We start from the raw sequence: 23,262 nt of genomic DNA, 5'->3' as shown, positions 1-23,262 counted from the left end.
GCTGCCTAGTGGTCTGAGGTCCCAAATATATTGTGAATGAGCCAGTGCTAAATAAACCTTGAAACCTGATGGCTCTGTTCTCTCTCTCTTGGAATCTATCAATTTTATGTACATGATAGGCATATTTATTGATTGATAAAGGCTTGGAGGAGAAGCCTGAAATAGGACTGGCTTTCTGGGTCTCCAAGAGGCATTTTGCTGTTATCACAAAACATATTTGCAACTCTTTAATTTCTAAGGCCCTTGAGATTCTTAAATTGTTCTCCGCCCCGCCTCCCCCCGCCCCCCCATCATGTACCCTGTAGGCACAGAAGCCCAGACAACACTTATCCGTGCACCACACCGGTTGTATTGATTATATGTGGCAAATGTTGATTTCTAGGTTGTCTTTCTCTTGCCCTCTAGCAGTTCGTGGGCAACTTCTCTCATTATCAATTGATAGGGGTTAATGTGCCTCCAGAAGGCAGACTCGTTTTGACCTTAGTTTAAGCAAAATCATGTGGAAAAGCCAATTTCCTTCACCAGGTATATTCCAAAGTGATAAAAAATGATTTTTGGATTATGTTCTTTTGGTTTACCCTCGTCCCTTTTTTCTTTTATTATTGCAGAAATCACAAAGCAGACTGGGGTGGTGGAGGCTCTTTGTTGTACATCATGATGCATGAGCTGGGATGACGCAGATGGGTCTTTTTAAAAATTTTATTTATTTTTTTAGAGAGTGAGAGAGGGGGTGTAGGAGCAGAGGGAGAGGTAGAGAGAGAATCTTAAGCAGGCTCCACACCCAGTGCAGAGCCTGACACGAGGCTCCATCTCACAACCCTGAGATCATGACCTGGGCCGAAATCAAGAGTTGGACGGTTAATCTACTGAGCCACCCAGGTACCCCTGTTTTTTTAACATTTTAAATTATTTTTACAGATTTCTTTAAGTAATCTCTAAGGTCAATGTGGAGCTCCAACTCATAACTCTGAAATCAAGAGTCTCATGCTCTACCGACTGAGCCAGCCAGGCGCCCCCAGACGGGTCTTGATGGAGAAGTCACATTGATCTGTATTTGGATAAGAACTCAGGACTTTGCAGCATGATACAACTTTCATATGGTTCAGAGGTTCTGGTGTCTTTCCTACAGCAAAACAGAAAACAAATTAACTTTCCAAAGGAGCTGGTGGCGGTGTGGAGCAGCTACCTAAGGCTGTAGGAGCAACCAAGCAAAGTCTGGTGAGAGAGGACAGAGAGAAAATGACAGCTAAGTACTTACATGGGAGGACAGAAGTCACATTTAAAGATATGAAGGAAGATAACCAGAGACATAGTTGGCCTTTCCTAAGCTATGTTGTGTGCAGTGTATTACTGAGGGTGTATACTGGGAGGAGGTACATGGAAGAAGGAGCCATGGGCTCTGACCACTCACAACTATTAGTCTAAAGGTAGAGACAGGGTATAGTGATAGGTGGGACCACTGGATGGATTTCTAGATTCTGTGCTTACAAGGAAATGAAAGACTTGGGGGAAGAAACAGCTGTTTAGCAAGGCTTCTTGGGAAAAAATGAGTGCGGATCAGTGCTCATTGTAGACAAAGGCCATCCTACCTTACAGTTGTAGTTTGGAAAATAGGTGGGCAGGCAGATGGATTTCCTTCTATTGTTTTCTCCTGAGGACTTTTATTATGTGTTCTGGGCTGACAGGATTCGGGATTGAGAAAAGGGGAGTAGAGAATCATAGGGGGAGCGAGAGAAGAAATAGATTTTCACTGTTGACATCACTTTCTAATCCCTTAATTTTACACCCTTCTGGCTTTCCCCAGCTCTCTTTCTTTTTCTTTGTTTCAGATTGATTGATCGATTTAGAGAGCATGCGAGTGGGGGAGGGGCAGACCGAGCGGGAGAGAGAGAGAATCTCAAATAGACTCCCTGCTGAGAGTGGAGAAGTGGGGCTCGATCTCACAACTCTGAGATCATGACCTGAGTGGAAACCAAGAGTCAGATGCTCAACTGACTGAACCATTCAGGTTCTCCTCCCCAGCTCTCTTTCTGATTCCTGTTTGGAAAATCTAATTCTGATTCTTCCTGGTAGCCCATCTAGTTTCTGAAGATCTCTAGAAGCAGAAGCTCAGGATTTTCTGATTTGTCAAGTTGATCATCTTGTTTTGGTGTGATTGAATGTTAAGGATTTCCAAAACTGGATTCTGACTGAAACCAAACCTGTAAGTGTGTCAAAACATGAATGAGGAACATTCTCAAAAGTTATCCTAGAGGAACTAAGAAAAGCCACCTTGTTCACAACCATCCCAGAATGATACTAGATCATATGGAGTCTATACAGCCTCTAGAGAAGCTCTGGCTATCGGATTGTTTACCCAAATAATGGTGCAATGAAACTAGTGTTGTGTCTGCATGTATCAGGGACTCTCCATAGATACTGAAGGAAGGAAGCACAAATATTTTGGTCTACATCTACATAGATTTTGGTCTACATTTGGGGGGTTGGAGTTGGTCTGGTGTGTGTTAGTCTGCAGCAGGATGGGTTTTCACTGACTTGGAACTCAGACTCTGCCAGACTGGGATGGGATTTGAGAGGTGTAGTGCTGGGGTGAGTTGGAGGAGGTGGCTGTGTTTCCTCTTGGTCTAATGAGCCGACAGTTTGGGGGCTGTGATGCATTCACGTTCAAGTCTTGGTTGCACCTAGTAATATTTACTTGTAGAATTAGGGTTTCTAGCCTCATTGAGAGAACACGAAGCATGTTCTACCCTAAGGAGTTTCTATTTATTTAATTTAATTTTAATTTAAAAAATTTTTAAAGATTTTACTTATTTATTTGACACAGAGAGAGAGAGAGAGCACAAGCAGGGGGAGCAGCAGAGGGAGAGGGAGAAGTAGGCTCCCCGCTGAGCAGGGAGCCCGACTTGGGGCTTGATCCCGGGATCACGACCCCAGCTGAAGGCAGATGCCCAACTGACTGAGCCACCCAGCCGCCCCTGTTAATTTTTAAAAAAGATTTTATTTATCCAATTGAGAGAGAGAGACAGAGCATGTGTGGGGGGAGGGGCAGAGGGAGAGGGAGAGGGATTAGCAGACTCTTCGCTAAGTGGGGAGCCAGATGCAGGGCTTGATCCCAGGACCCCAAGATTATGACCTGAGCCGGTTAGATGCTTAACCGACTGAGCCACTCAGGTGCCCCATTTTATTAATTTTTTAGGAGTTTTAATTTTAGTTTTTAATTTTTAAAAAAGATTTTATCATTTATTTATTTGAGAGAGAGAGGGGCGAGGGGAGGGGCAGAGGGAGAGGGAGAAGCAGATTCCCCACTGATCGAGGAGCCTGGATGCAGGGCTCGAACCCAGGACCCTGAGATAATGACCTGAGTCGAACTGAGACGCTTAACTGACTGAGCCACCCAGGAGCCCCAGGAGTTTTTATTTTAGAAAAGGGGACAATGGATTCTTCCAAGTAACGTTCAAACAGAATATAGTACAAATTAAGATCATAGGTGGGAAAATGCCTGGTAAATGATCCATTTGGTGAGGTTGTTCTCAGAAGACTCCTGGGAGATAAGTTTGGATATTTATTTTCTTTAGTATGAGCTGAATTTGGTTACTTCAGCTTTAGCATGGTGGGGCAGGGGCAGGAGAGGCAGAGAAAGAATCTTAAATAGGCTCCATGCCCAGCGTAGTGCCTGACACAGGGTCGGGGCCGATCCCAGGACCCTGAGACCACGACCCTAGCTGAGACCAAGAGTCAGAGGCCCAACCACCTGAGCCATCCAGGTGTTCCTACTTCAGCTTTCTTTCCAACCTTTTAGGGAAACTGTCTGAACTTATCTTTCCCCAGGGCAGAAGTAACACTGAAATGATTTCTCTCTCTTTTCCTTTTCCGCACAGACTAAGACTGAGAATTATTGTTATATTTTAGTATCTAGATCTGTATTAATATCTGTAGCAAATATTTAACTGGATCTGTATAGTTGGTCAAACTGGATTTACTGGTTCAAGTTGTGGTAGGGCATGGAAGGAAGGCCAAAAAGAGGCTCTATTTATTGGATCATGGCCCAAGCTGAAGATGTAACTGGAACTGATGTTTTCCTGGGAAACAGTTATACAAGATGCTGAGATGGGGTAAATGCCGCATCTTCCACGCAGCCTTCTCAGGCTGACCCACAGTGCACAAAAGATATTCCCTAGTCTTGCCAACACTGGCAAATGAGATCTTTACTACTCTAACTTTCCATCAACTATGAAGCCATCTGGGGTCTTGACATGCCCTTGCCTTGTTTGTACATTTCTGATTTAGGAATACCCTTTCCGGTTCATAGTTTATGTATCTTTTACTTATTTTGGCATGTGGGGAAGTATTCCTTCAGGAGAGAGAAGTATCCAGGAAATGCCCTTAACTTTAAGTTTCCAGAAGTTCTCTGTTTGCCATCATTGTCTTGCACAGTATGTAATGAGTGCCTGGTGATTTGGGGGTGACGGTGGTGTTATTAATTAAGGGGGAAGAAAAATGTTGCTTTTGCTTGAATTCTTTTGCACAAAGAATCACTGTGGTGCCTGAATTTTCTAATTTGGAATTTGCCTTTGTATTCATTTACCCTTAGTTGAAATCTGATCTTTAATATATTGAATCCAGTCTTTCTCACTTAGAAACTTTTTGTGGTTTCTACTTGAGGGAACCATCCAATTTCTCAGTTTAGACCCAACCCAAACTCCACAGAATCCATCTTTGTAGTGATTTACAGATAGTACAGGAAAAATGGTAGCAAATACAGCAAATCCTTTTCTCAGGGAGCTTACAAGATGAGAGCATTTCATGGATACTTCCCTCTCCTGAAACAAGTGAAATCCTGTTGTGCACACCATTTGGTCATTTGACTATTGTCCACTACCCGCCTTCTGCAGGCTAGCCTTACATGTAGTTATTACAGTTTGAGTTGCCTAATGCCAAAGCATTAGGTGACTTATTTTCCAAATTAAGTAAAGCAGTAGAAGTAATAAACTCTGTGTTGTCTGTTCAGTTGTTGCACATCAAGGGGATGATACTGGAGCAAATCATAAATGTAACAGATAATGCAGTTGGTCTCAGCCAATTTGGGTTATTTCCATTGCATTTTCACTTTGTTGTAGTGAGAGAGATTTGGGTCTCTGTTCTGATTTTAGATCATTGACATTGCCAAACTGGGCTGTAGAGCCTGAGGTATTTCCTTGGTGGTGGCCAGTTAACTCTTTGTACCTCAGGTTTCAGCTGGAGAAGGAAAGGCAAGCTGAAAGTGTCATCAGGTACAAACTCTGCTCCTTGACTCCACCTCATCAGCTACTACTCCTGCCCTCTTCCCTAACTGGGTGTTCTCCCAGTGCAGAGTTCTAGGCCAGTGAGCTATGCCACTGGATATTCATGAGGAGAGAGCAGGGGGCAAGGAGAGCAAACTGGAGAGCTCAGATATCTATCTGTAGGTGTGGCCAGAGAAGCTTCCGGAAGGAGGGTCATGCTGAACAGGGTTTGGAAAGAGCGTGTTCTAGGCAGAGAGGGACAGTCTGTATGAGGGCTGATAATGCCCACAAGATGTGCATGTGTGGGGAAAGATTTGTCTTGTTCAAGCAGGAGCCATAGAAAAGGTTAATAGTAGGAGTAAGAGGTAGAAGAACAGTGCAAAGAAAGCCTTGGAAATGCAATCTTAGAAGTTTGGATTTAATAGAATGCAGGAAACTGCAGGTCTGGTTGGGAGAGAGGGAGGGAAGGAGGGAGAGAGAGTCTTTTAAGACTTGAGGAAAGTGTCATTTTCCAGAAGGAGGGTAGAGGGCACTCACACTTCAGTTATCTGCTGCAATGCAGTAGTCAGGAAGAATGTGATTTAGGGCTTTATCCTGCTTCAGGGAAGGGCAGCACTGTCTGATGGCTGCTGGGTGAATCTGAGTGAGAGCTGAGAGGATCTCATTGTTTAGAGTTACCAATTTTTTTTTTAAAAGATTTTATTTATTTATTTGAGAGAAAGAATGAGAGACAGAGAGCATGAGAGGGGGGAGGGTCAGAGGGAGAAGCAGACTCCCCGCCGAGCAGGGAGCCCGATGCGGGACTCGATGCCGGGACTCCAGGATCATGACCTGAGCCGAAGGCAGTCGCTTAACCAACTGAGCCACCCAGGCGCCCCTAGAGTTACCAATTTTATGGACCAGGGGGGTAGACCAGGAAGTGTGGCAGGAGGCTGGCCCTGGATATGCAGTTATTTGCGAGCTGTAGGAACCTACTAGATGGAGGTCTGGTGTGGACAAGGTGCTAAGTGTCTAAGTGACTTCGTGTCAGCTGAATTGAATTGAGGGCTAGGTTGGTGAACCCCAAATATCTGAAACCAATGATTTCAGTTGGAATTCCTTAGATTTAATAAAAATTTTTATGCAATTTCCCTGAATAAAGTCAGGGTCCTTAGAAGCTGCTTTGTCAGTGCTCTTGTTTTTGGACATATTTGGGGTTTTCTTCTTTTTGAAACTAAAATAGAAAGGTAATCCTTTATATTCTCTTTTGATCTTCCTATGCTAATAGCATGTTCAGAATACCCATTATTCCTTATCTCAAGTCCATATTTCTTAATAACCTTAAAAAATAATGAGAAGATCCAATAGACAGAGAGGTCTGTATTGATGCCTCATGTCCATTGGTCTTTGTGCTTATTTCCATGGATGATTAATAAATATATTTTTTTTAAGATTTTATTTATTTAGGGCGCCTGGGTGGCTCAGTTGGTTAAGCGACTGCCTTCGGCTCAGGTCATGATCCTGGAGTCCCGGGATCGAGTCCCGCATCGGGCTCCCTGCTCGGCAGGGAGTCTGCTTCTCCCTCTCCCCCCTCTTGTGCTCTTTCTCTCTCTCACTCTCTCTCTCAAATAAATAAATAAAATCTTTAAAAAAAAAGATTTTATTTATTTATTTGACAGAGAGAGACACAGTGAGAGAGGGAACACAAGCAGGGGGAGGGGGAGAGGGAGAAGCAGGCCTCCCGCGGAGCAGGGAGCCCATTGCGGGGCTCGATCCCAGGACCCTGAGGTCACAACCTGAGCCGAAGGCAGATGCTTAACAACTGAGCCACCCAGGCGCCCCATGATTAATAAATATTAACAATGCTCTAGATGCTGTGAGTTCGGAGCTGGTCAGAGACATGGGTCACAATGGGGAACACTAATCCTCATTTTTTATATTCTACTGGGTCAGGTCTGTGGTTGTCAACAACACTCAAACCAGAATGATCAATCTGACAGAGCTCAAGTCCTTTTTCCCAGCATCATCATGAAGTTTTAGATCTGGAATGGGATAATCATATTTTGGAGTGACTGGAGAGCTGACATTTTTCTGGTACTGGGTTCTTCTGGGTTAAGGATAAAGAGGGGATTGCCATTCTCTGGCTAACATTCCCAGTCTGCTCCTGATTGGCAGCCAAGTCTGGGGAGCAAATGGCCAAGTGAATTAGGAAGCTTAAAAAGATGTTTTGTTAAACCATCCTCATTAAATTGGCACCGTCTGCCTTCCTACTCTCCTTTGTCCCAGCTGGGTCTGTCCTTTGTGACAGATGTTTCCTAACGGTGTCTGCCAGCAACATCTGGAAGGCTTGGGTGACGGCTGAGGTTTGGGAAGGCCAGAGCTGGAGGTTTTTAGGTTTTCAGGGAAATTGCAACCATCTTCCTGCTATTGCGCTCCCATTTTTAGAAATATCTGCTCCCCATCCCCATTTTCCTTATGCAATGAGAACAAAGGCTTCGTTGCCTTCTCTAGCACTTCCTGACCCACTGAGGATGGTTTTTTTTTTTTCTTCTCAAGAATGAGGTAGTCACTAGAAAAGATTTGGGATAGAATGATGAAAGAATAGGATGATGAAGGAAATCTCAGGTGGGTGACATATTTGGCATCTAGAGATCTATTATCTTATATTTCTACTAAAAGCCACGCAAAAAGAGATGCATTAAAGTTGTGGGTAGGAATTATAATTAGCTATAAAATCATATCTGGGAACTATTGGAATAGGTATGAGGATGCTTTGGAATCTTCCTTGGCATCTAAAAATATAGTCTGGAGACATTTTGGCTCTAGATTGGGTTAGGATTTTACTTTTTTTTTTTTTTTAAAGTAATCTCTACATTCAATGTAGGGCTTGAACTCAAGACTCTGAGATCAAGAGTCAGATGCTCTACTGAAGGAGCCAGCCAGGCAACACCCCCCCCCGCCCCGCCCCGCCACCGCCTTGCAGAGTGGGTTAGGATTTTAGCAGGACGTGGTTAGATGGAGCTGTCAGATTTAATGATCCCTCTACTTCTAGCTCTGGCCCATCAGTATCTATTTGGGATGAAAGGGAAGACATCGGCGGAGGATGACCTGGGCTCAAAGATAAGAACTGGCTCAAACATTCCTTTAATGGCCATGCTCTAGAGTCTTGACTCTTTGTGGAGGTAAGCTGCTACAGTAGAAAGAATATAGTCTTTGAAGTAACAAAGAACCAAGTTCAAATTCCAGGTCTTATTTTTACTGGCTGTATGAGCTTAGGACAGTTGTCTTACCTCTCAGTCTGTAAAGTGGAATAATAATACTTATTTCATTGAGCTGTTAAACGAAATAACATATGTGCATTTCTTACAGCTCAACAAATTCTGGTTCTCTTCCACCCCTCCCTCCATGTATCCCTAATTCTTGTGCATGTACCTGGTCCCCCTATTTGCTAGATACCATTTTTCTCTGCCTCCAGCCTCTGCACATGTTCCCCAATGCCTCTTAGAGTTCAAGCCTAGGGCCTTGATTTATTAATTTGTGTTAGTCCCACAAAATGACAATAACAGTATGTAGTCTTTGTAACTGTACTAACATGAGCCAAGGTTGTGGTTTCTTTCTAGGCATTTTTGCTTGCTGACAATTTTGGTTGTAAATCAAAGACAAAGGAGTTCTATCTTCCCACCCACTCCTGATCTGAAGTTCCTGATTTGGGGCTAGATCATTCTGGGTAGGGTTTTGTTCCAACCAAAAGCGATGGCACGCTGGTTTATAAAGGTCATCCAGGGAATGAGAATCCATAACCTTTACTACTGGGACAGTCTTGTTTTCCTCCTAACTTTTTCATTTGAAAAATATCAAACCTATGGAAAGTTGCAAGAACAGTATAATTTACACCCATTTATCTTTCACCAGGATTGATTGTTAATATTTTGCTACATTTGCATGCTCTCTCCAGGGTGTGTGTATGTGTTTATGTGTGTATGAAATATGGTCCATATTCAAAGTTTACTAATGGTCCAATTTTTTTTATAGTAGAATGTTTCTCCCTGATCCAGGTGCAATCCAGGGTTCTGCATTACATCTCATTGTCATGTCTCTTGATTCTCCTTTCATCTGCAACAGTTCTTCAGCCTGCCATTCCTGACATTGACAGTCTTGAATGGCATAGGTCAGTTGTTTTATAGAAAGTCAACTTTCTATAGAAAGTTGTTTTGTAGACTGATCATTTTTATCATTAGATTCAGGTTACACATTTTGGGCAGGAATATTATATAAGAACATTCTTTTTTTTTTAAGATCTTATTTATTTATTTGAGAGAGAGCAAGCGAGAGAGAGCAAGCACAGAGGGAGAGTGAGAGGGAGAAGCAGACTCCCTGCTGAGCAGAAAGCCCAATGCAGGGCTCGATCCCAGGACCCTGAGATCATGACTTGAGCAGAAGGCAGATGCTTAACTGACTGAGCCACCCAGGCGCCCCTATATAAGAACATTCTTAAAGACAATGAATGGCATGTAGACAGGGAACAGGTCTTCCTCCCCATTGTGTTTGTAGGGTCAAGCACAAGGACTGGCATTTAGAAGATGCTTAATATTTATTGAATGAACGACTGAATGAATGACCTAAAACTTTCCTTGCTACCTAGGTCTATTATTTTTCTACTCGAGGAGAGGAGGAAGAGCAGCCTTCTATATCCTAGTCCCACTTTTGTTATACATGTTTGAAGGCTTAAAGGTAACCTAAGACCTCTGTGATGAGCCCACAGAGCAGGGAAATGAGTTGGGGACTATGACATGAAGCAAGCTGTAGAGTCTCTTTACCCTGGGGAATGGGTGATGATCATACTACTTGAGACTGGAGGATGAATTTTCTTTCCTCAGATGGAAAGAAAAACAGCACACAGAACCTAGGAGTACATGGCCTGTTTCTAGTTATTCAGGTTTCTAGGTTTCACTGTACTTCTCTCCCTTAACCCCCATTTGAATCCTAAGAATGCCATGGTGAAAATTGATTTCTGTCCCTCCTCCTTTCCCAGTGGGGACAACCCCATAATTCTCTCCTTCTCTACCGTCCGTTTCCCTCCCCAACCCACACACACAAGTGTGTATTTTCTAACATTTATAAACGGAGGTTGGGCGGCCATTCTCTCCAGATTATTTATTGTTGAGAAAATCTATAACTCCTCGGACTTCTCATTTTGATGTAGAAGCTTTCATCCCTGTCGCCCGGGGGAAGTGAGGTTATGAGAGGTACTCTTTGCCTCTCAGAAATGTGTTTTCAGGCTTCCCTTTGGGGCCCTTTCTCTCTCCAGCTCTGATCATCTCAGACATTTCTGACAGTCCTTCCTGAGGCATCTGGGGCTTGGGACTGGATTCATCTATTTAATTCTGCAAGGATTGCAAGTGCCTGATTCACATAGTTCCTGTCCCTTTTCTGAGAGTCTACCTACCCCTGTCTATGCAGACACGTATTTCACGAGATTCCAGAAAAAGCACCCCTTATCTCCATGCCAGTAATGGTGGGAATAACCTAAAATAGTGAATGATACTAAAATGACTTGTTTGATTTTTAAGTGATCGAATCTTGCCTAGAGATAATCCATAATGTGAACAGTTTCAGTGAAAGCAATCCATCATATTATTCTCCCATGGGAGGCTGTATGGCATCTCTTCTTTGCCATCTAGAGAGGGAGGCAGATACAAGAACGCAGCTTGTTCAGCCTTCCTGTGTTGTCAGAAGCACCAGACATCTATTGAGGTCTCTGCAAAACTTGTCTCCATGTTTTGTTTTCAAACTCTGGAGGAGGCCTTTCCTTAGTTTGAGAACCCAATGCTTAGTCCAAAGAACATGAAAATCAGTAGCCAACATAGGAAACTATCACTTTTTCTAGGGTTTCCATCACACCCAGAGTAAAAGCCAAAGTCCTCATAGTGATTCTCAGACCCTACGTGAAGGATCTGGCTTCCTCCTTTCCCTCTGACCTCATCCCCTACTGCTTCCCACTCACTCACTCTGTCCTGGCCCCACAGGCCTCCTTGTTATGCCTCAAAAACAGCCAAGTACCACTTCACACCCATTGGGTTGGCTGCTATCAAAGAAACAGAAGGTAACAAGTGTTAGTGAGGATGCCGAGAAATCGGGACACTTGTGCATTGCTGGTGGGAGTGTAAAATGGTGCAGCCGTTGTGGAAAACAGCATGGTGATTTCTCAAAAAATTAAATATATGATTATCATGTGATCCAAGAATCACACTTCTGGGTATATATCCCCCAGAATTGAAAGCAGGGACTCAAAAAGATATTTGTACGCCCATATTCACAACCCGCACAATCCACGTGCCCATCAGCGGATGAATGGATAAACAAGATGTGGTATATACATACAATGGAATATTATTCTGCCTTAAAAAGGAAGGACATTCTTTTTTTTTTTTTTTTTAAAGATTTTGTTTATTTATTTGACAGAGACAGAGTGAGAGAGGAAACACAAGCAGGGGGAGGGGAGAGGGAGAAGCAGGCTTCCTGCCGAGCAGGGAGCCCGATCCCAGGACCCTGGGATCATGACAAGCCGAAGGCAGACGCTCAACGACTGAACCACCCAGGTGCCCCTCTTGCTTTACCTTTCTCTGTAGCACTGATCACAAATCCAACACAATCTATATTCTTATTACTTGTTTACGGTCTGCTTCCTCCTGCAGGAATGTAAGCAACTTGAGTGGAGGGATTTTTGTATTTTTCTTTGCCTTATAGCAGTGCTGAATAATTGGGAACCAGTATATTTGTTGAATGAATAAATGAATGACCACGATTAGACACACACACACACATTTCTAGACAAGGCACAAAGAGAAAGAGAAAATGGGAAGACTCCATTTTTCCTTTGGCTTTGTTAACAAATTTCTTCTACCCTTGGGTATGAGACTTGGCCCCAGAGTTCATGGTGGCTTTTGCTCTGTATAATTTTTTGCCTGTATTCTGAACTGTTCCCACGTTGGAAGTATGGGTGTACTACGTACATCACACTTGCTATTATTTCAAGCTCTTGGCCTGAACTCAAAGCCTCTACTCTCGTTTTCCTGACTGCCCCCTTCCAGAGTTGTGGGGCTGCTTGAATGAGGACTTTGGAAACTCTTGGAAAGCTCAGCTATCCAGAAAACTTTATACTTGCTTTTTTGGGAGCCGCTGGTTTGATTGGCTCTGGAGTTTTCATTCTCTGGAAATTTTAAGGTGGATGAGAGAATATATATAATTTGGGATCAGGGAAGGAGCTGTGCTGGGATAGAAAGAGATTGATATAATCTCTGGAGATGTTGCATTTAAAGTCCACGTCTCGGGGTGCCTGGGTGGCTCAGTTGGATAAGCGACTGCTTTTGGCTCAGGTCATGATCCCAGAGTCTTGGGATCAAGCCCCGCATCAGGCTCCCTGCTTGGTGGGAAGCCTGCTTCTCCCTCTCCCACTCCCCCTGCTTGTGTTCCCTCTCTCTGTCAATTAAATAAATAAAATTAAAAAAAAAAAAGTCCCCATCTCTGAAACTTTGAGCACCTGAAAATAATTATTGAATACCCTCATTAGCCTTCCTCTCAAGTCTTTACCAAACTTCTAGCAAAGCAACTGGTATCCACACTATCTTTTTTTTTTTTTAAGATTTTATTTATTTATTTGAGACAGAGAGAATGAGATACAGAGAGCATGAGAGGGGGGAGGGTCAGAGGGAGAAGCAGACTCCCTGCCGAGCAGGGAGCCCGATGCGGGACTCGATCCCGGGACTCCAGGATCATGACCTGAGCCGAAGGCAGTCGCTTAACCAACTGAGCCACCCAGGCGCCCCACACTATCTTTGAAGCCATTTAGGAGGAGCCACAAGGGCAACTTCCTGACTGGCAGGAGGGTTAACACCCAACCACGGGAGCCAAGGGAACCGTACTGCCTTAGAAAAATGTTGTGAAAAGGAAAGGTCCAGAGTGAGGGCAGTACCCTTCTCCGAGACAGAGGCGTGAACACAGTGACCTCTAGGATGGAGGAGAGTGGGTGGGGCTGGCTGGGAAAGCAAGACAGCCTGCAATTTAGTGGGTGGATTGTTGGATTTGACAGGAGTTCTTCTTGGCGACTTGGGATGGAACTTTTGTTTTGGAGGTTGGAATGAGCTCCGAGACTGAGAGAAACACAGGGAGGAGGAGGGAGGGAAGCGGGGGGAGCTGGGGGCATTATGGAATTCATACAAGCTGGCTTCATGTTCCCTGGCCTCTCTCTGCGCTTCTTTAAGTACCTCCCCTGCGCCAAGCACCTCCTTTGGGAGAGACTGTTTCCTAATTAAACTGAGATTCACAGGCCCAGGGCCCTCATTAGGAAATGTCCTCAGGAAATGCTCTTGAAATAGATGATTGTGCATGTTCCAGTCTCCTGTTTCCACCTCTCTTTGGCCCTTTCTCTCTTTCAAAAAAATGAAAAAATTAAAAAAAATCCTACTTCTAGGAATCTCAAGATATAGGAGTCAATCAATGCATGTATATATTCATATCCTCTGTCCTAAATGCCCCTTTTGGTTGCTTCGTACAATTATGAGCAGATCCTTGTCCTGGGGAGTGAAGGTTGGGGGTGGGAGTGTGGAATTCAGAAGGAGGAGGTGTATGGATCCTGACCCTGCCCTCTGGAAGCTTTTAGACTGTAAAGGAATGTAAGTGACACACCCAGGACACCATCAGACAGAAAGGGGAAATTAGTTTCAGCTGAGCACCAGGATGGGAGGGGAGGGGAGGAAGGTGGGAGATGGGGGATCAGTCAGGATGGCTTAGGAAAAGCTTCATAGATGTGGGGGCAAAACTGTAGAATAGGGTTGAGAAGAGCTAGAGGGTCAAGACTGGACAGAAAGCAAGTGAAGAGGGCATCCCTGGCAGGGCAGGGAATTTACTCAGGCCAAAGGCTCATCCCAGGAAGGGTAAGTCAGGATGCGAGGAGCTGAGTTAGGAAGGAGGCGATGGGCCCGAGGGAAGGGGGAGAATTAGGACGGGGCTCTGACAGCTCGGTCAGAGAGTCTGAACTGATATAAGCCATTGGAATAATTGCAGATTATTGCATGGAAAAAGGGCATTTCTGAACATGGCGTTTGAGGGTGATGTTTCTCTGTATGGTTATAAGCTGGATTGCAGGTAGACTTTCTCAGGATTCCCAATCATGGGTTTGCTTTTTCCTCTATAAGTTTGGTTGTTCATTTGTTTGTTCTGTCTGCTTCTGTTGGAGTCATAAAATATGATTATTTAATTCCCATGTGTTTTGTTCTTTGGGTTGCTTCTCTGATATCTTCCCACTTTGTCTGTAGGCCCATTTTCACTCATCTTCAGTAAAAGTGGGAAGAGCCCAAGGACCACCCTGCGTAACAGATTTGAGGGAAACAGAAATTATCAAAAGCATCTGTGACCCTGCCATTCAGTTGGTCCTCCTCTGAGATTCTTGCTCAGGGTCCATGGATGGACTTGGGAAGAGTGTATGGCATATTTTTTTTTTTTTTTTTTTTTGAGGTGAGCAACCTCAGAGGAGTCTGTGATTCAACAAACGTGAAGAACCGCTGTTGTACTCTTTGTTGCGAGGTGGGTGGCTGAGGATGGTTCCCCAGAGAGAGAACTGTGGTGAAAGCATCCTTAGTGCCAACCACAGGAGCCTCCAGAGACAGTTGAAGGGGCTGAAGGAGAAAGAGGAGTTGGGAAAAGGGACATGGGTTCAGAAGGAACTGGGGGGGGGCCCATGTTCCCTTGTTCTCCACCCTCTTTCTAGCAGGTATTTCTTCTTTGTATACTCCACATCCTGATGATTGTAGGATTCTGGATCCCCTTCAGTTTAAATCTATTGAGTGTCTGCCGTTTATCAGGCTCTGTAGCAGATCCTTTCACAGCATCATCTCCTGTAATTCCTGTGTTGAACCTGCAGTGCTCGGAGTGGGGTCAGTCCCCTCCCTCAGTCGTGGCGTGTTTGCATCATCGCTAGGAAGCGCTAGGAAGGGACTCAGGTCCCTTTTCTTTTTTTTAAGATTTTATTTACTTATTTGACAGAGAGAGACAGCAAGAGAGAGAACACAAGCAGGGGGAGTGGGAGAGGGAGAGACCAAGCAGGGAGCCTGATGTGGGGCTCGATCCCAGGACCCTGGGATCATGACCTGAGCCGAAGGCAGCCGCTTAACCGACTGAGCCACCCAGGCACCCCTGTCAGGTCCCTTTTCAATGCATTTTCTTTTTTCCTTTTATCTTTATCTTTATTCTCATTTCCCCTCCTCACGGGAGGCACTTGCTTTAGTGTATGTAACAAACACTCCTCCAATCCAGGCTTTATAGGTGTATTTATTTATTTTTATTTTTAAAAATATTTTATTTATTTTAGAGAGAGAGAGAGCAAGCACGCACGCAGGGTGGAAGGGCAGAGGGAGAAGGAGAAAGAGTCTCAAGCAGACTCTGCGCTAGGTGTAAAGCCTGATGCGGGGCTCGATCCCAGAACCCCGAGATCCTGACCTGAGCCGAAACCAAGAGTCAGACGCTTAACTGACTGTGCCACTCAGGCGCCCCTATATGTGTATTTAGATACACTCATCCATTCAACCAATACACAGCGCTGACTGTGTCAGGCGCAGTTGTAGCTATGGGGAATGCAACCAGGAGCAAAATAATAAAAAAGTTCTGCTTTCGTGGAGCTTACATTCTGTTGGAGTGAGACAAATCATGAACAAATAAATAAGTAAAACAGATAGTACCTTAAATAGTGATAGCTGCTATGGGAAAAAAAAAGCAGAGCAGGGGATTAAGGTCTGTTGTGGGTGATCAGGAGCAGACTGCAGTTTTATATGGGGTGATTAAGGAAGGCGTACTACAAAGGTGCTGTTTGTAAATGCAGTTAATGGAGCCACCGCGTGGCTATCTGGGGTGGAAGTGGTCCATTTATAGGGGATGGCAAGGACAAAGGCCCTCAGGTAGGATCTTGCCTGGTATGTTAGGAGGCCGGAATGGTTAGAAGGCCAGTGGCTAGAGAAAAATGAATGGGAAGAGGGAGAAACAGAAGGCTGAGATGTAGCTTGGTCAGTGCAAATACTGTAGGACTTTGTAGGCCATTGTAAATGCAGACTTTGGCTTCTACTCTTGACTAAAAAAGAGACACCAGCGGAAGGTTTTAAGCAGAGGAATGACATGACATTTTTAGCAGATATATGTGTATCCTTGACAAACATACAGCATCTGGGGGCTGTTCTTAAAATGTGTATAGATGGCATTGTGCCATGCCCCTCACCCTGCTTTTGCTTTTCCTACGGAACATTGTTTCTGAGATCTACCCATGTTGCTATCTGTAAATCTACTTTATTATTTTTGACTGCTGTGAGTTACTTCAGTGTGCACATTTTATTTATAAATTCATCTAGTAACAGAATGCTGGCATATCTTCTAACCTCTTGCGACCGCAAACAGTCTTGTGATGAACGTGCTCATATGGGTCTCCTTATGGACTCAGGAGAGTTTCCTTGGGGTAGGTACCTAGGAGAGGGATTGTGGGGTGGGAGGGTGTGTGTGTTCTTACTTCCACTGAGACTGTGCTTCAGGATGGTGGCATCAGTGGCACTCCCACCGGCAGCATGTGATAGTTTGTGTCTTCCCACTGAATTCTCTTATCGATCCAGTAAGGGAAGGAAAGTAAGGTTCCTTAAGGACAAGGAAACTGAGTTTTATTTTTTTTTATTTTTAAAGACTTTATTTATTTATTTGACAGAGAGATAGAGAACACAAGTAGGCAGAGGGAGAGGGAGAAGCAGGCTCCCTGCAGAGCAGGGAGCCCGATGCAGGACTCGATCCCAGGACTCTGGGATCATGACCTGAGCGAAGGCAGTCGCTTAACCAACTGAGCCATCCAGGCGCCCAGGAAACTGAGTTTTAGACAGATTGAGCAGATTACCTGAGTTTATATAGGTAAGTGAAAGAGCCAGGGCTCAAATCCGAAATTTTTGACATAATGTTCTTTGCTCTTACCACTTTGTACCCAGCACTGCCTCTTTTAGAAATAAGACGAAGCATCTGTAGACAAAGATAGTATTATAATTACTGTATTTGAGCCTTGTAATTTTCTTCTCTTCTTTGACCTCTATTTTTTTTTTTTTAAGTAGGCTCCCTGCCCAAAGTGGGGCTTGAACTCACAACTCCCAGATCAAGAGTTGGAGGCTCTACGCACTGAGCCAGCCAGCACCCCAAGCCTTGTATTTTTCAATGTTTGGTCTAACACTGTCAGTCTAGCACCCCAGAGTGTTTAGCACCAGCATGTATGCGGTTGTCTAATTAGAGTCCTTAGAATTTCAAGGCAAATTATATGGAATAAAACAGTTTTCATTTTCTCATGAGGGCTAGCTAACAGGTTTGAATTTTAGTGCATGATTTTGAGGCTGGACATTTATAAAGATTAATTGCTTTTCAAAGTTTGGGGACTTTGGATCAGATGTTAACATTAAATATTAGGTAGGTCATATTGCGTGCATATGGTTTGCTAGGCACTGAGCTGAGTACTTCCCAAGCATCATTTCACTTACTTCTCTCAACAACCCCATGAGGTATTTTTACTTTTACTCCCATTTGTGGAAACTAAAGCACCAAGAGGGGAACTAATTTGTCCAGAGGTTGAGTTATGATTTGAACCTGAACAGTCTGTCTACACAGCCTTTACTCCTAACTACTAAACTGGGTTGCCTTCCCATGAAGGAAGCTTTTAGAACTCTTCCCTTTGAATGTAGGACAATTTCTTGTCAGTAGGGGTGGCTTACAGCAGTCATGGGAAGTGAGGGGCTAGGTGGACAGGAATCTTCAGAGGGAGGGGATCTGAAGTTTGAAAATGTTCCCCAGGTGTCTTCATTAGGCCTCCTTCTGTCCCCTGAGGTGAGTGCCTCTGCCTTAGGGCATCCTGACTAGATTATAGGTTCTGGACCTGATGCCTTCGAAAAAGTAGGGATTCTCTAACTGGGTGTGGGTGGTTGGTTGCCTATAACCCAAGGCAGCCCGATATTTTTTTTTTTTAAAGATTTTATTTAATTGACAAAGAGAGACACACACAGCGAGAGAGGGAACACAAGCAGGGGGAGTGGGAGAGGGAGAAGCAGACTCCCCGCTGAGCAGGGAGCCCGATGCGGGGCTCGATCCCAGGACCCTGGGATAATGACCTGAGCCAAAGGCAGCCGCTTAACCGACTGAGCCACCCAGGTGCCCCAGCAGCCCGATATTTTTAAAACAAGTGTCCTCAAAGGCCAACAATTCTTTATCACCTGTGTGTGGCTTATACCTGCCACGAATGATCTGCGGTCAAGGTTTTATCACAGTTGGTTTTCCCTCCACGCTTTTCATTTTGATTGCCTTCTACAAGGAAGGTAATACCATTTATATATTTACCTGAGTAAGGTTTATAAAGGTTGCTTGATTACAAGGTATGTATCTCAAAGTCAAGTAGATAGGAATTCTGGATTATTTCAGGTTACTCTTCTCAGTTTGTACATTTGTTCAACGAATATTTATTGAGCACCTAACTCTCAGGAGGAGGAGACAGGCAGCTGAATTGGAATTTTTTTTTTTTAAGATTTTATTTATTTATTTGAGAGAGAGAGAGAGAGAGAGCAAGCAAGCAGGGGGAGGGGGAGAGGGAAAGGGAGAGAATCTCAAGCAGATCCCCGATGAGATCAAGGCTGAGCCGAAATCAGGAGTCGGACACCTAACCGACTGAGCCACCCAGGAGCCCCTGAAATTTTGATCCATTAGGATCAATGGCACATGCGGGAAGCCCAGCTGCTATGAGAGCACATAGGAAGGGCAGCATAAGGATCAGGGGGGCCTTCCTGGGGAGGCAACTTCTGAGGTGGGAATGGAAAGATAAGGAGGGCTTAGCTAAGCGAAGGGGGCCGAGAGGGCATTAGAGGCAAGGAAACAGAGTGAGTGTAGAATTTTGTAGCTGGAGCAGGAACTGGGTAGGGGATGAGGCTAGAGGAATAAGTACAGGTAAGATTATGAAGGAAGGAAGCATTATAAAGGAAGGGCAGTGGGGAACCACTGACGGGTTTGAAGCCTGGAATGAGTGGGGGACACTTCAATCATATTTATAGTGTAGAAAGGTTCCATGAATTAAGAATGGACCCTCCTTATCTATCTCGTGTGCTCGTTAGTAAATCAGAACACTGGAACTGGTGGGTAGCAAATAAGGAGTCCTGACGGATTTGTAGATGGAAGGTCTGACCCAATAACCCAAGGGTTCCTTTTGATAATCTGTAGAGAAGACTTTTCAATTTTGACTTGATTTTTCTGTCTTTAAAAACCCATGACAAGATTTCCTAAAATTCTCTCAAAACCAAAGCCCGAGTAGGGAGGAGAGTGGGGGTTGCATGACTTTGTTCTCTCTGTTCTCCACTACTCATTTCCGGGGCATTGCTGTGAATTGCTCATCCAAAGCCTTGCTCCCCATGAGGAGAGGACCATTTGAATAGCAGCAGGGGAGTAGGGGAAGGAGGAACCACACGCCGGGTTCGTTCATTAAGAAAATATATTTGGCATATTCAGACAATGGTTTGAGCGAGTTAAAAATAACTCCTCGTGAAAAATTAATAGGGAGTTATAAGTGAGTGTTTTAATACAAGCTCACAGAGCAGGGCAGATTCTCCAGGTGGCTGGCGGCTGACATCACAGATGGTGCAGGGTGTTTATAGAGCATGGTGTGGCCAGTGAGGAGAGTCGTCTGCAGAAGTGAGCTCACCTTTTCTCCCAGAACCCAGAGAGGGAGGAGACAGAAGGAATTGTTCTGGTTGTGAGCGACTGAGCTGGGTGACTTATTTCTTTTCTCCCTACCCATCACACTCTCATAACTGTGGACATAAAAATTGTAGTGAATTTTGCCTGGTTGCTTTGGGTGAAGTTTATTGAATGTCAGAATTCATGAAACGGCCTTTCTGGCTCTTCTCCCTTCTTAGTCATGGACCCTGGGTTGCCCGCTGCATCCATTTCTCCCGTGCTTCCTTACCCAACAGCCTGTTCCTCCCATTATGGCAGGTAGTTATGAAGGCCCTGCCCCTTTCTCCCTCTTCTCTTCTCACAGCGCCCCTGTGGGGCTAGGTGGGTAAGGCGAAGGGTTGGACTATACTTCCTTGGCCATCAGTACAGCTAAATGGATGATGCAGAACAAGGAGGAAGGGGGCCGAGGTGCCATCTGACCTTGGCTAGCTGATTTGAGGGCTAAGGGTTTTAAGATTGGGGGACCAATATTTGTATTTTAAACTCAGATGATATTTAAAAAATGGGTCTGTAATTGCAACGAGGCCCTCTAGGCCGTGAATTAATGTGTCATAACTCACGCCCAAGCACTGCGCAAACATCCCGCGTGTGAATTATTGCACAATAAATTCATGCCCTGTTGTGTCTTACAGCTTAATTAGTACATGAAGCTACATGAGTTAGACGAACCCAAATGGGATTATGTCATGTGGTGCGTAAAAAAGCAGAATGTTGGGAGGTATTTGGCACTTTTTCTGGGGGGAAAGCAGAGCTTATTTTTTCTGTAATGTCCTTTGGTGTCCGTTTCTGTGATATTTGGGCTGCAACAGGTGACATATGACTCCTGAGCTTTGGTTGGTTGGTTGAATATGGGTTCAGTAAATATTTATTGTTTACTGTATCTTAGGCATCATGGAGGGAGAGCACACATAAGACGAAATACGAAGCAGCAGCTTTGAAGCCTGAGCACCCGAATTCGGCAGACCCAACCCAACTTGGCTTAACTCAGCCTCACCGAACCCAGTCGGAGACTCTTGTGCTCCCTGGGCTTGCTACAGCGCTCTGATCCTAGAATCCTCTTTGATTCCAGCTAGAATGCTATGCCAGGCACTTTGCAGATTTGGTAAAAAGTTAGTACATAGACATACACTGGAGAATCCGTGGCTAAGATTTCATTTCCTCTGACGGAAGCCTGAGCACTCTGGATATAGTGGTCCTGGGTGTGGGCATCACAGTGGGTGCAGGTGTGTATGTCCTGGCTGGCGAGGTGGCCAGTGATAAAGCAGGACCGTCCATTGTGATCTGCTTTTTGGTAGCCGCCCTGTCTTCTGTGTTGGCTGCTCTATGCTATGCAGAGTTTAGTGCCCGGGTCCCCCAGTCTGCTTCTGCGTATCTCTACAACTATGTCACTGTAGGTGAACTCTGGGCTTTCATCACTGGCTGGAACCTCATCCTCTCCTATGTTACTGGTACGGCCAGTATGGCCTGAGCCTGGAGCTTAGCTTTTGACAACCTGATTGGGAACCAGATCTCTCGGACCTTGCATGAGAACATCTCACTCTATCTTCCCTATGTCCTTGCAGAATATCCAGACTTCTTTGCTGTGGGCCTGGTGGTGTTGCTCACTGGATTGCTGGCTCTGAGGGCCAGTGAGTTTGTCCCACTTACTACAGTGTTCACAGTGGTGAACCTTTTGGTTCTTGGTTTTGTCATCATCTCTGGCTTCACTAAGGGGAAGCTGCACAGCTGGAAGCTCACAGAAGAGGACTGCATAATGACCATGTTTAGACTCAATGACACTTCTAGCTTGGGCCCTCTGGGCTCTGGAGGATTTGTGCCTTTTGGCTTCAAGGGAATTCTCCGTGGAACAGCTGCCTGTTTCTATGCATTTACTGGTTTTGACAGCATTATCGTCGCTGCCGAAGAAGCCCAGAGTCTAAAGTGTTCCGTCCCCATGGGCATTGTGATTTCCGTGCTCATCTGCTTTTTGGTGTACTTTGGTGTCACCGCGGCACTTACGCTCATGGTGCCTTACTACCAGCTTCAGCCTGGGAGCCCCTTGGCTGAGGCATTTCTCCATATTGGCTGGGCCCCTGCCCGCTATGTTGTGGCTATTGGAGCCCTCTGTGCTCTTTCTACCGGCATCTTGGACTCTATGTTCCTCATTCGTGGGATGATCTATGTGATGGCAGATGACGGCCTCCTGTTCGGTGTCCTTGCCAGGACGTGCACCAGAACAGGCATCCCCATCGTGGCCACTGTGGCCTCGGGCATTATTGCAGCTTTCGTGACACTCCTCTTTGGACTCACTGATCTTGTGGACCTCATGTCGATTGGGACCCTGCTTACTTACTCCCTGGTGGCTATTTGTGTTCTCATCGTCAGGTATCAGCCTGAAATGAAGGATGAAGACAGTGCAACAGGGGCGCACCAGGAGAGTGGACCTGTGGTGGAGAAGCTGACCCTGTGGGGACTCTTTTGTCCAGGCAGCCCCACCCCCACTGCACTCTCTGGCCGGGTTGTCTCTGTTTGCGCCTCCCTGCTTGCTCTGCTGCTGACTCTTCTCTGCCTGGTGCTGGCTCAGTGGCCAGGTCTGCTGCTCTCTGGAGACCCAGTGTTGGTTACAGCGGTTGTGCTGCTCCTGGTGCTCGTCACTGGGATCACTGGGGTCATCGGTAGACAGCCCCAGAGCTCCACTCCCCTTTACTTTAAGGTCCCTGCTCTGCCTCTCCTCCCACTGCTGAGCATCTTTGTGAATGTTTACCTTATGATGCAGATGGCAGCTGGTACCTGGGCCCGATTTGGTGTCTGGATGCTGATTGGGCTGGCTATCTACTTTGGCTATGGGATCCAGCATGCGTGGAGGATTAAACCCGCTTTAGTCAGGGCACAAACTGAGGACGTTGAACTGAGTAGTGCCAGTTCATGTTCGATTTGACACATCATCACACCTAAATGCTGTCTGGTCTCCCTGGACTGTGGTGGAGAGTACTCTTGAGCACACAGAAAGCTAGGCCTCCCATGGAGTGTTGGTAGGGAAACACTAATAGAGCGCTGTGTTTATTGTGGAGTGAAGGACGTGTTTTTGCTCTTTCTTATCTTTTTTTTTTTTTAAACTTGTCTACTTTTCAATTGTGTCTGCTTACTGGCTTTAAAAATTATTATTAAACGAAACTGGAAAGAGTGCTTTTGTTTTCTTCGGGTAAATCCCCAATAGTGGAATTACTGGATCATATGGTAATTCTATTTTTAATTTTTTGAGGAA

The 23,262-nt window shown here is 45.0% G+C and overlaps 1 protein-coding gene across 1 annotated transcript; it reads left to right on the top strand.

Annotated features, from left to right (window-relative positions):
• Positions 1-20,846: 20,846 nt before the first annotated feature.
• On the top strand, positions 20,847-22,935 carry LOC118008468 (cationic amino acid transporter 3-like). Its single transcript, XM_035002010.1, is given in 2 exon segments — positions 20,847-21,157; positions 21,189-22,935. Coding segments are annotated over 2 exon segments (1,812 nt in total). The 5' UTR covers positions 20,847-21,092.
• Positions 22,936-23,262: the final 327 nt, after the last annotated feature.

This window comes from Mirounga leonina, unplaced genomic scaffold, assembly GCF_011800145.1.
Source record: "Mirounga leonina isolate KUSES-001 unplaced genomic scaffold, KU_Mleo_1.0 Mir_126, whole genome shotgun sequence".
Taxonomy (NCBI): Eukaryota; Metazoa; Chordata; class Mammalia; order Carnivora; family Phocidae; genus Mirounga; species Mirounga leonina.
Note: the sequence above shows the minus strand (reverse complement) of the source record. Positions and strands in the feature narration are given on the sequence as shown.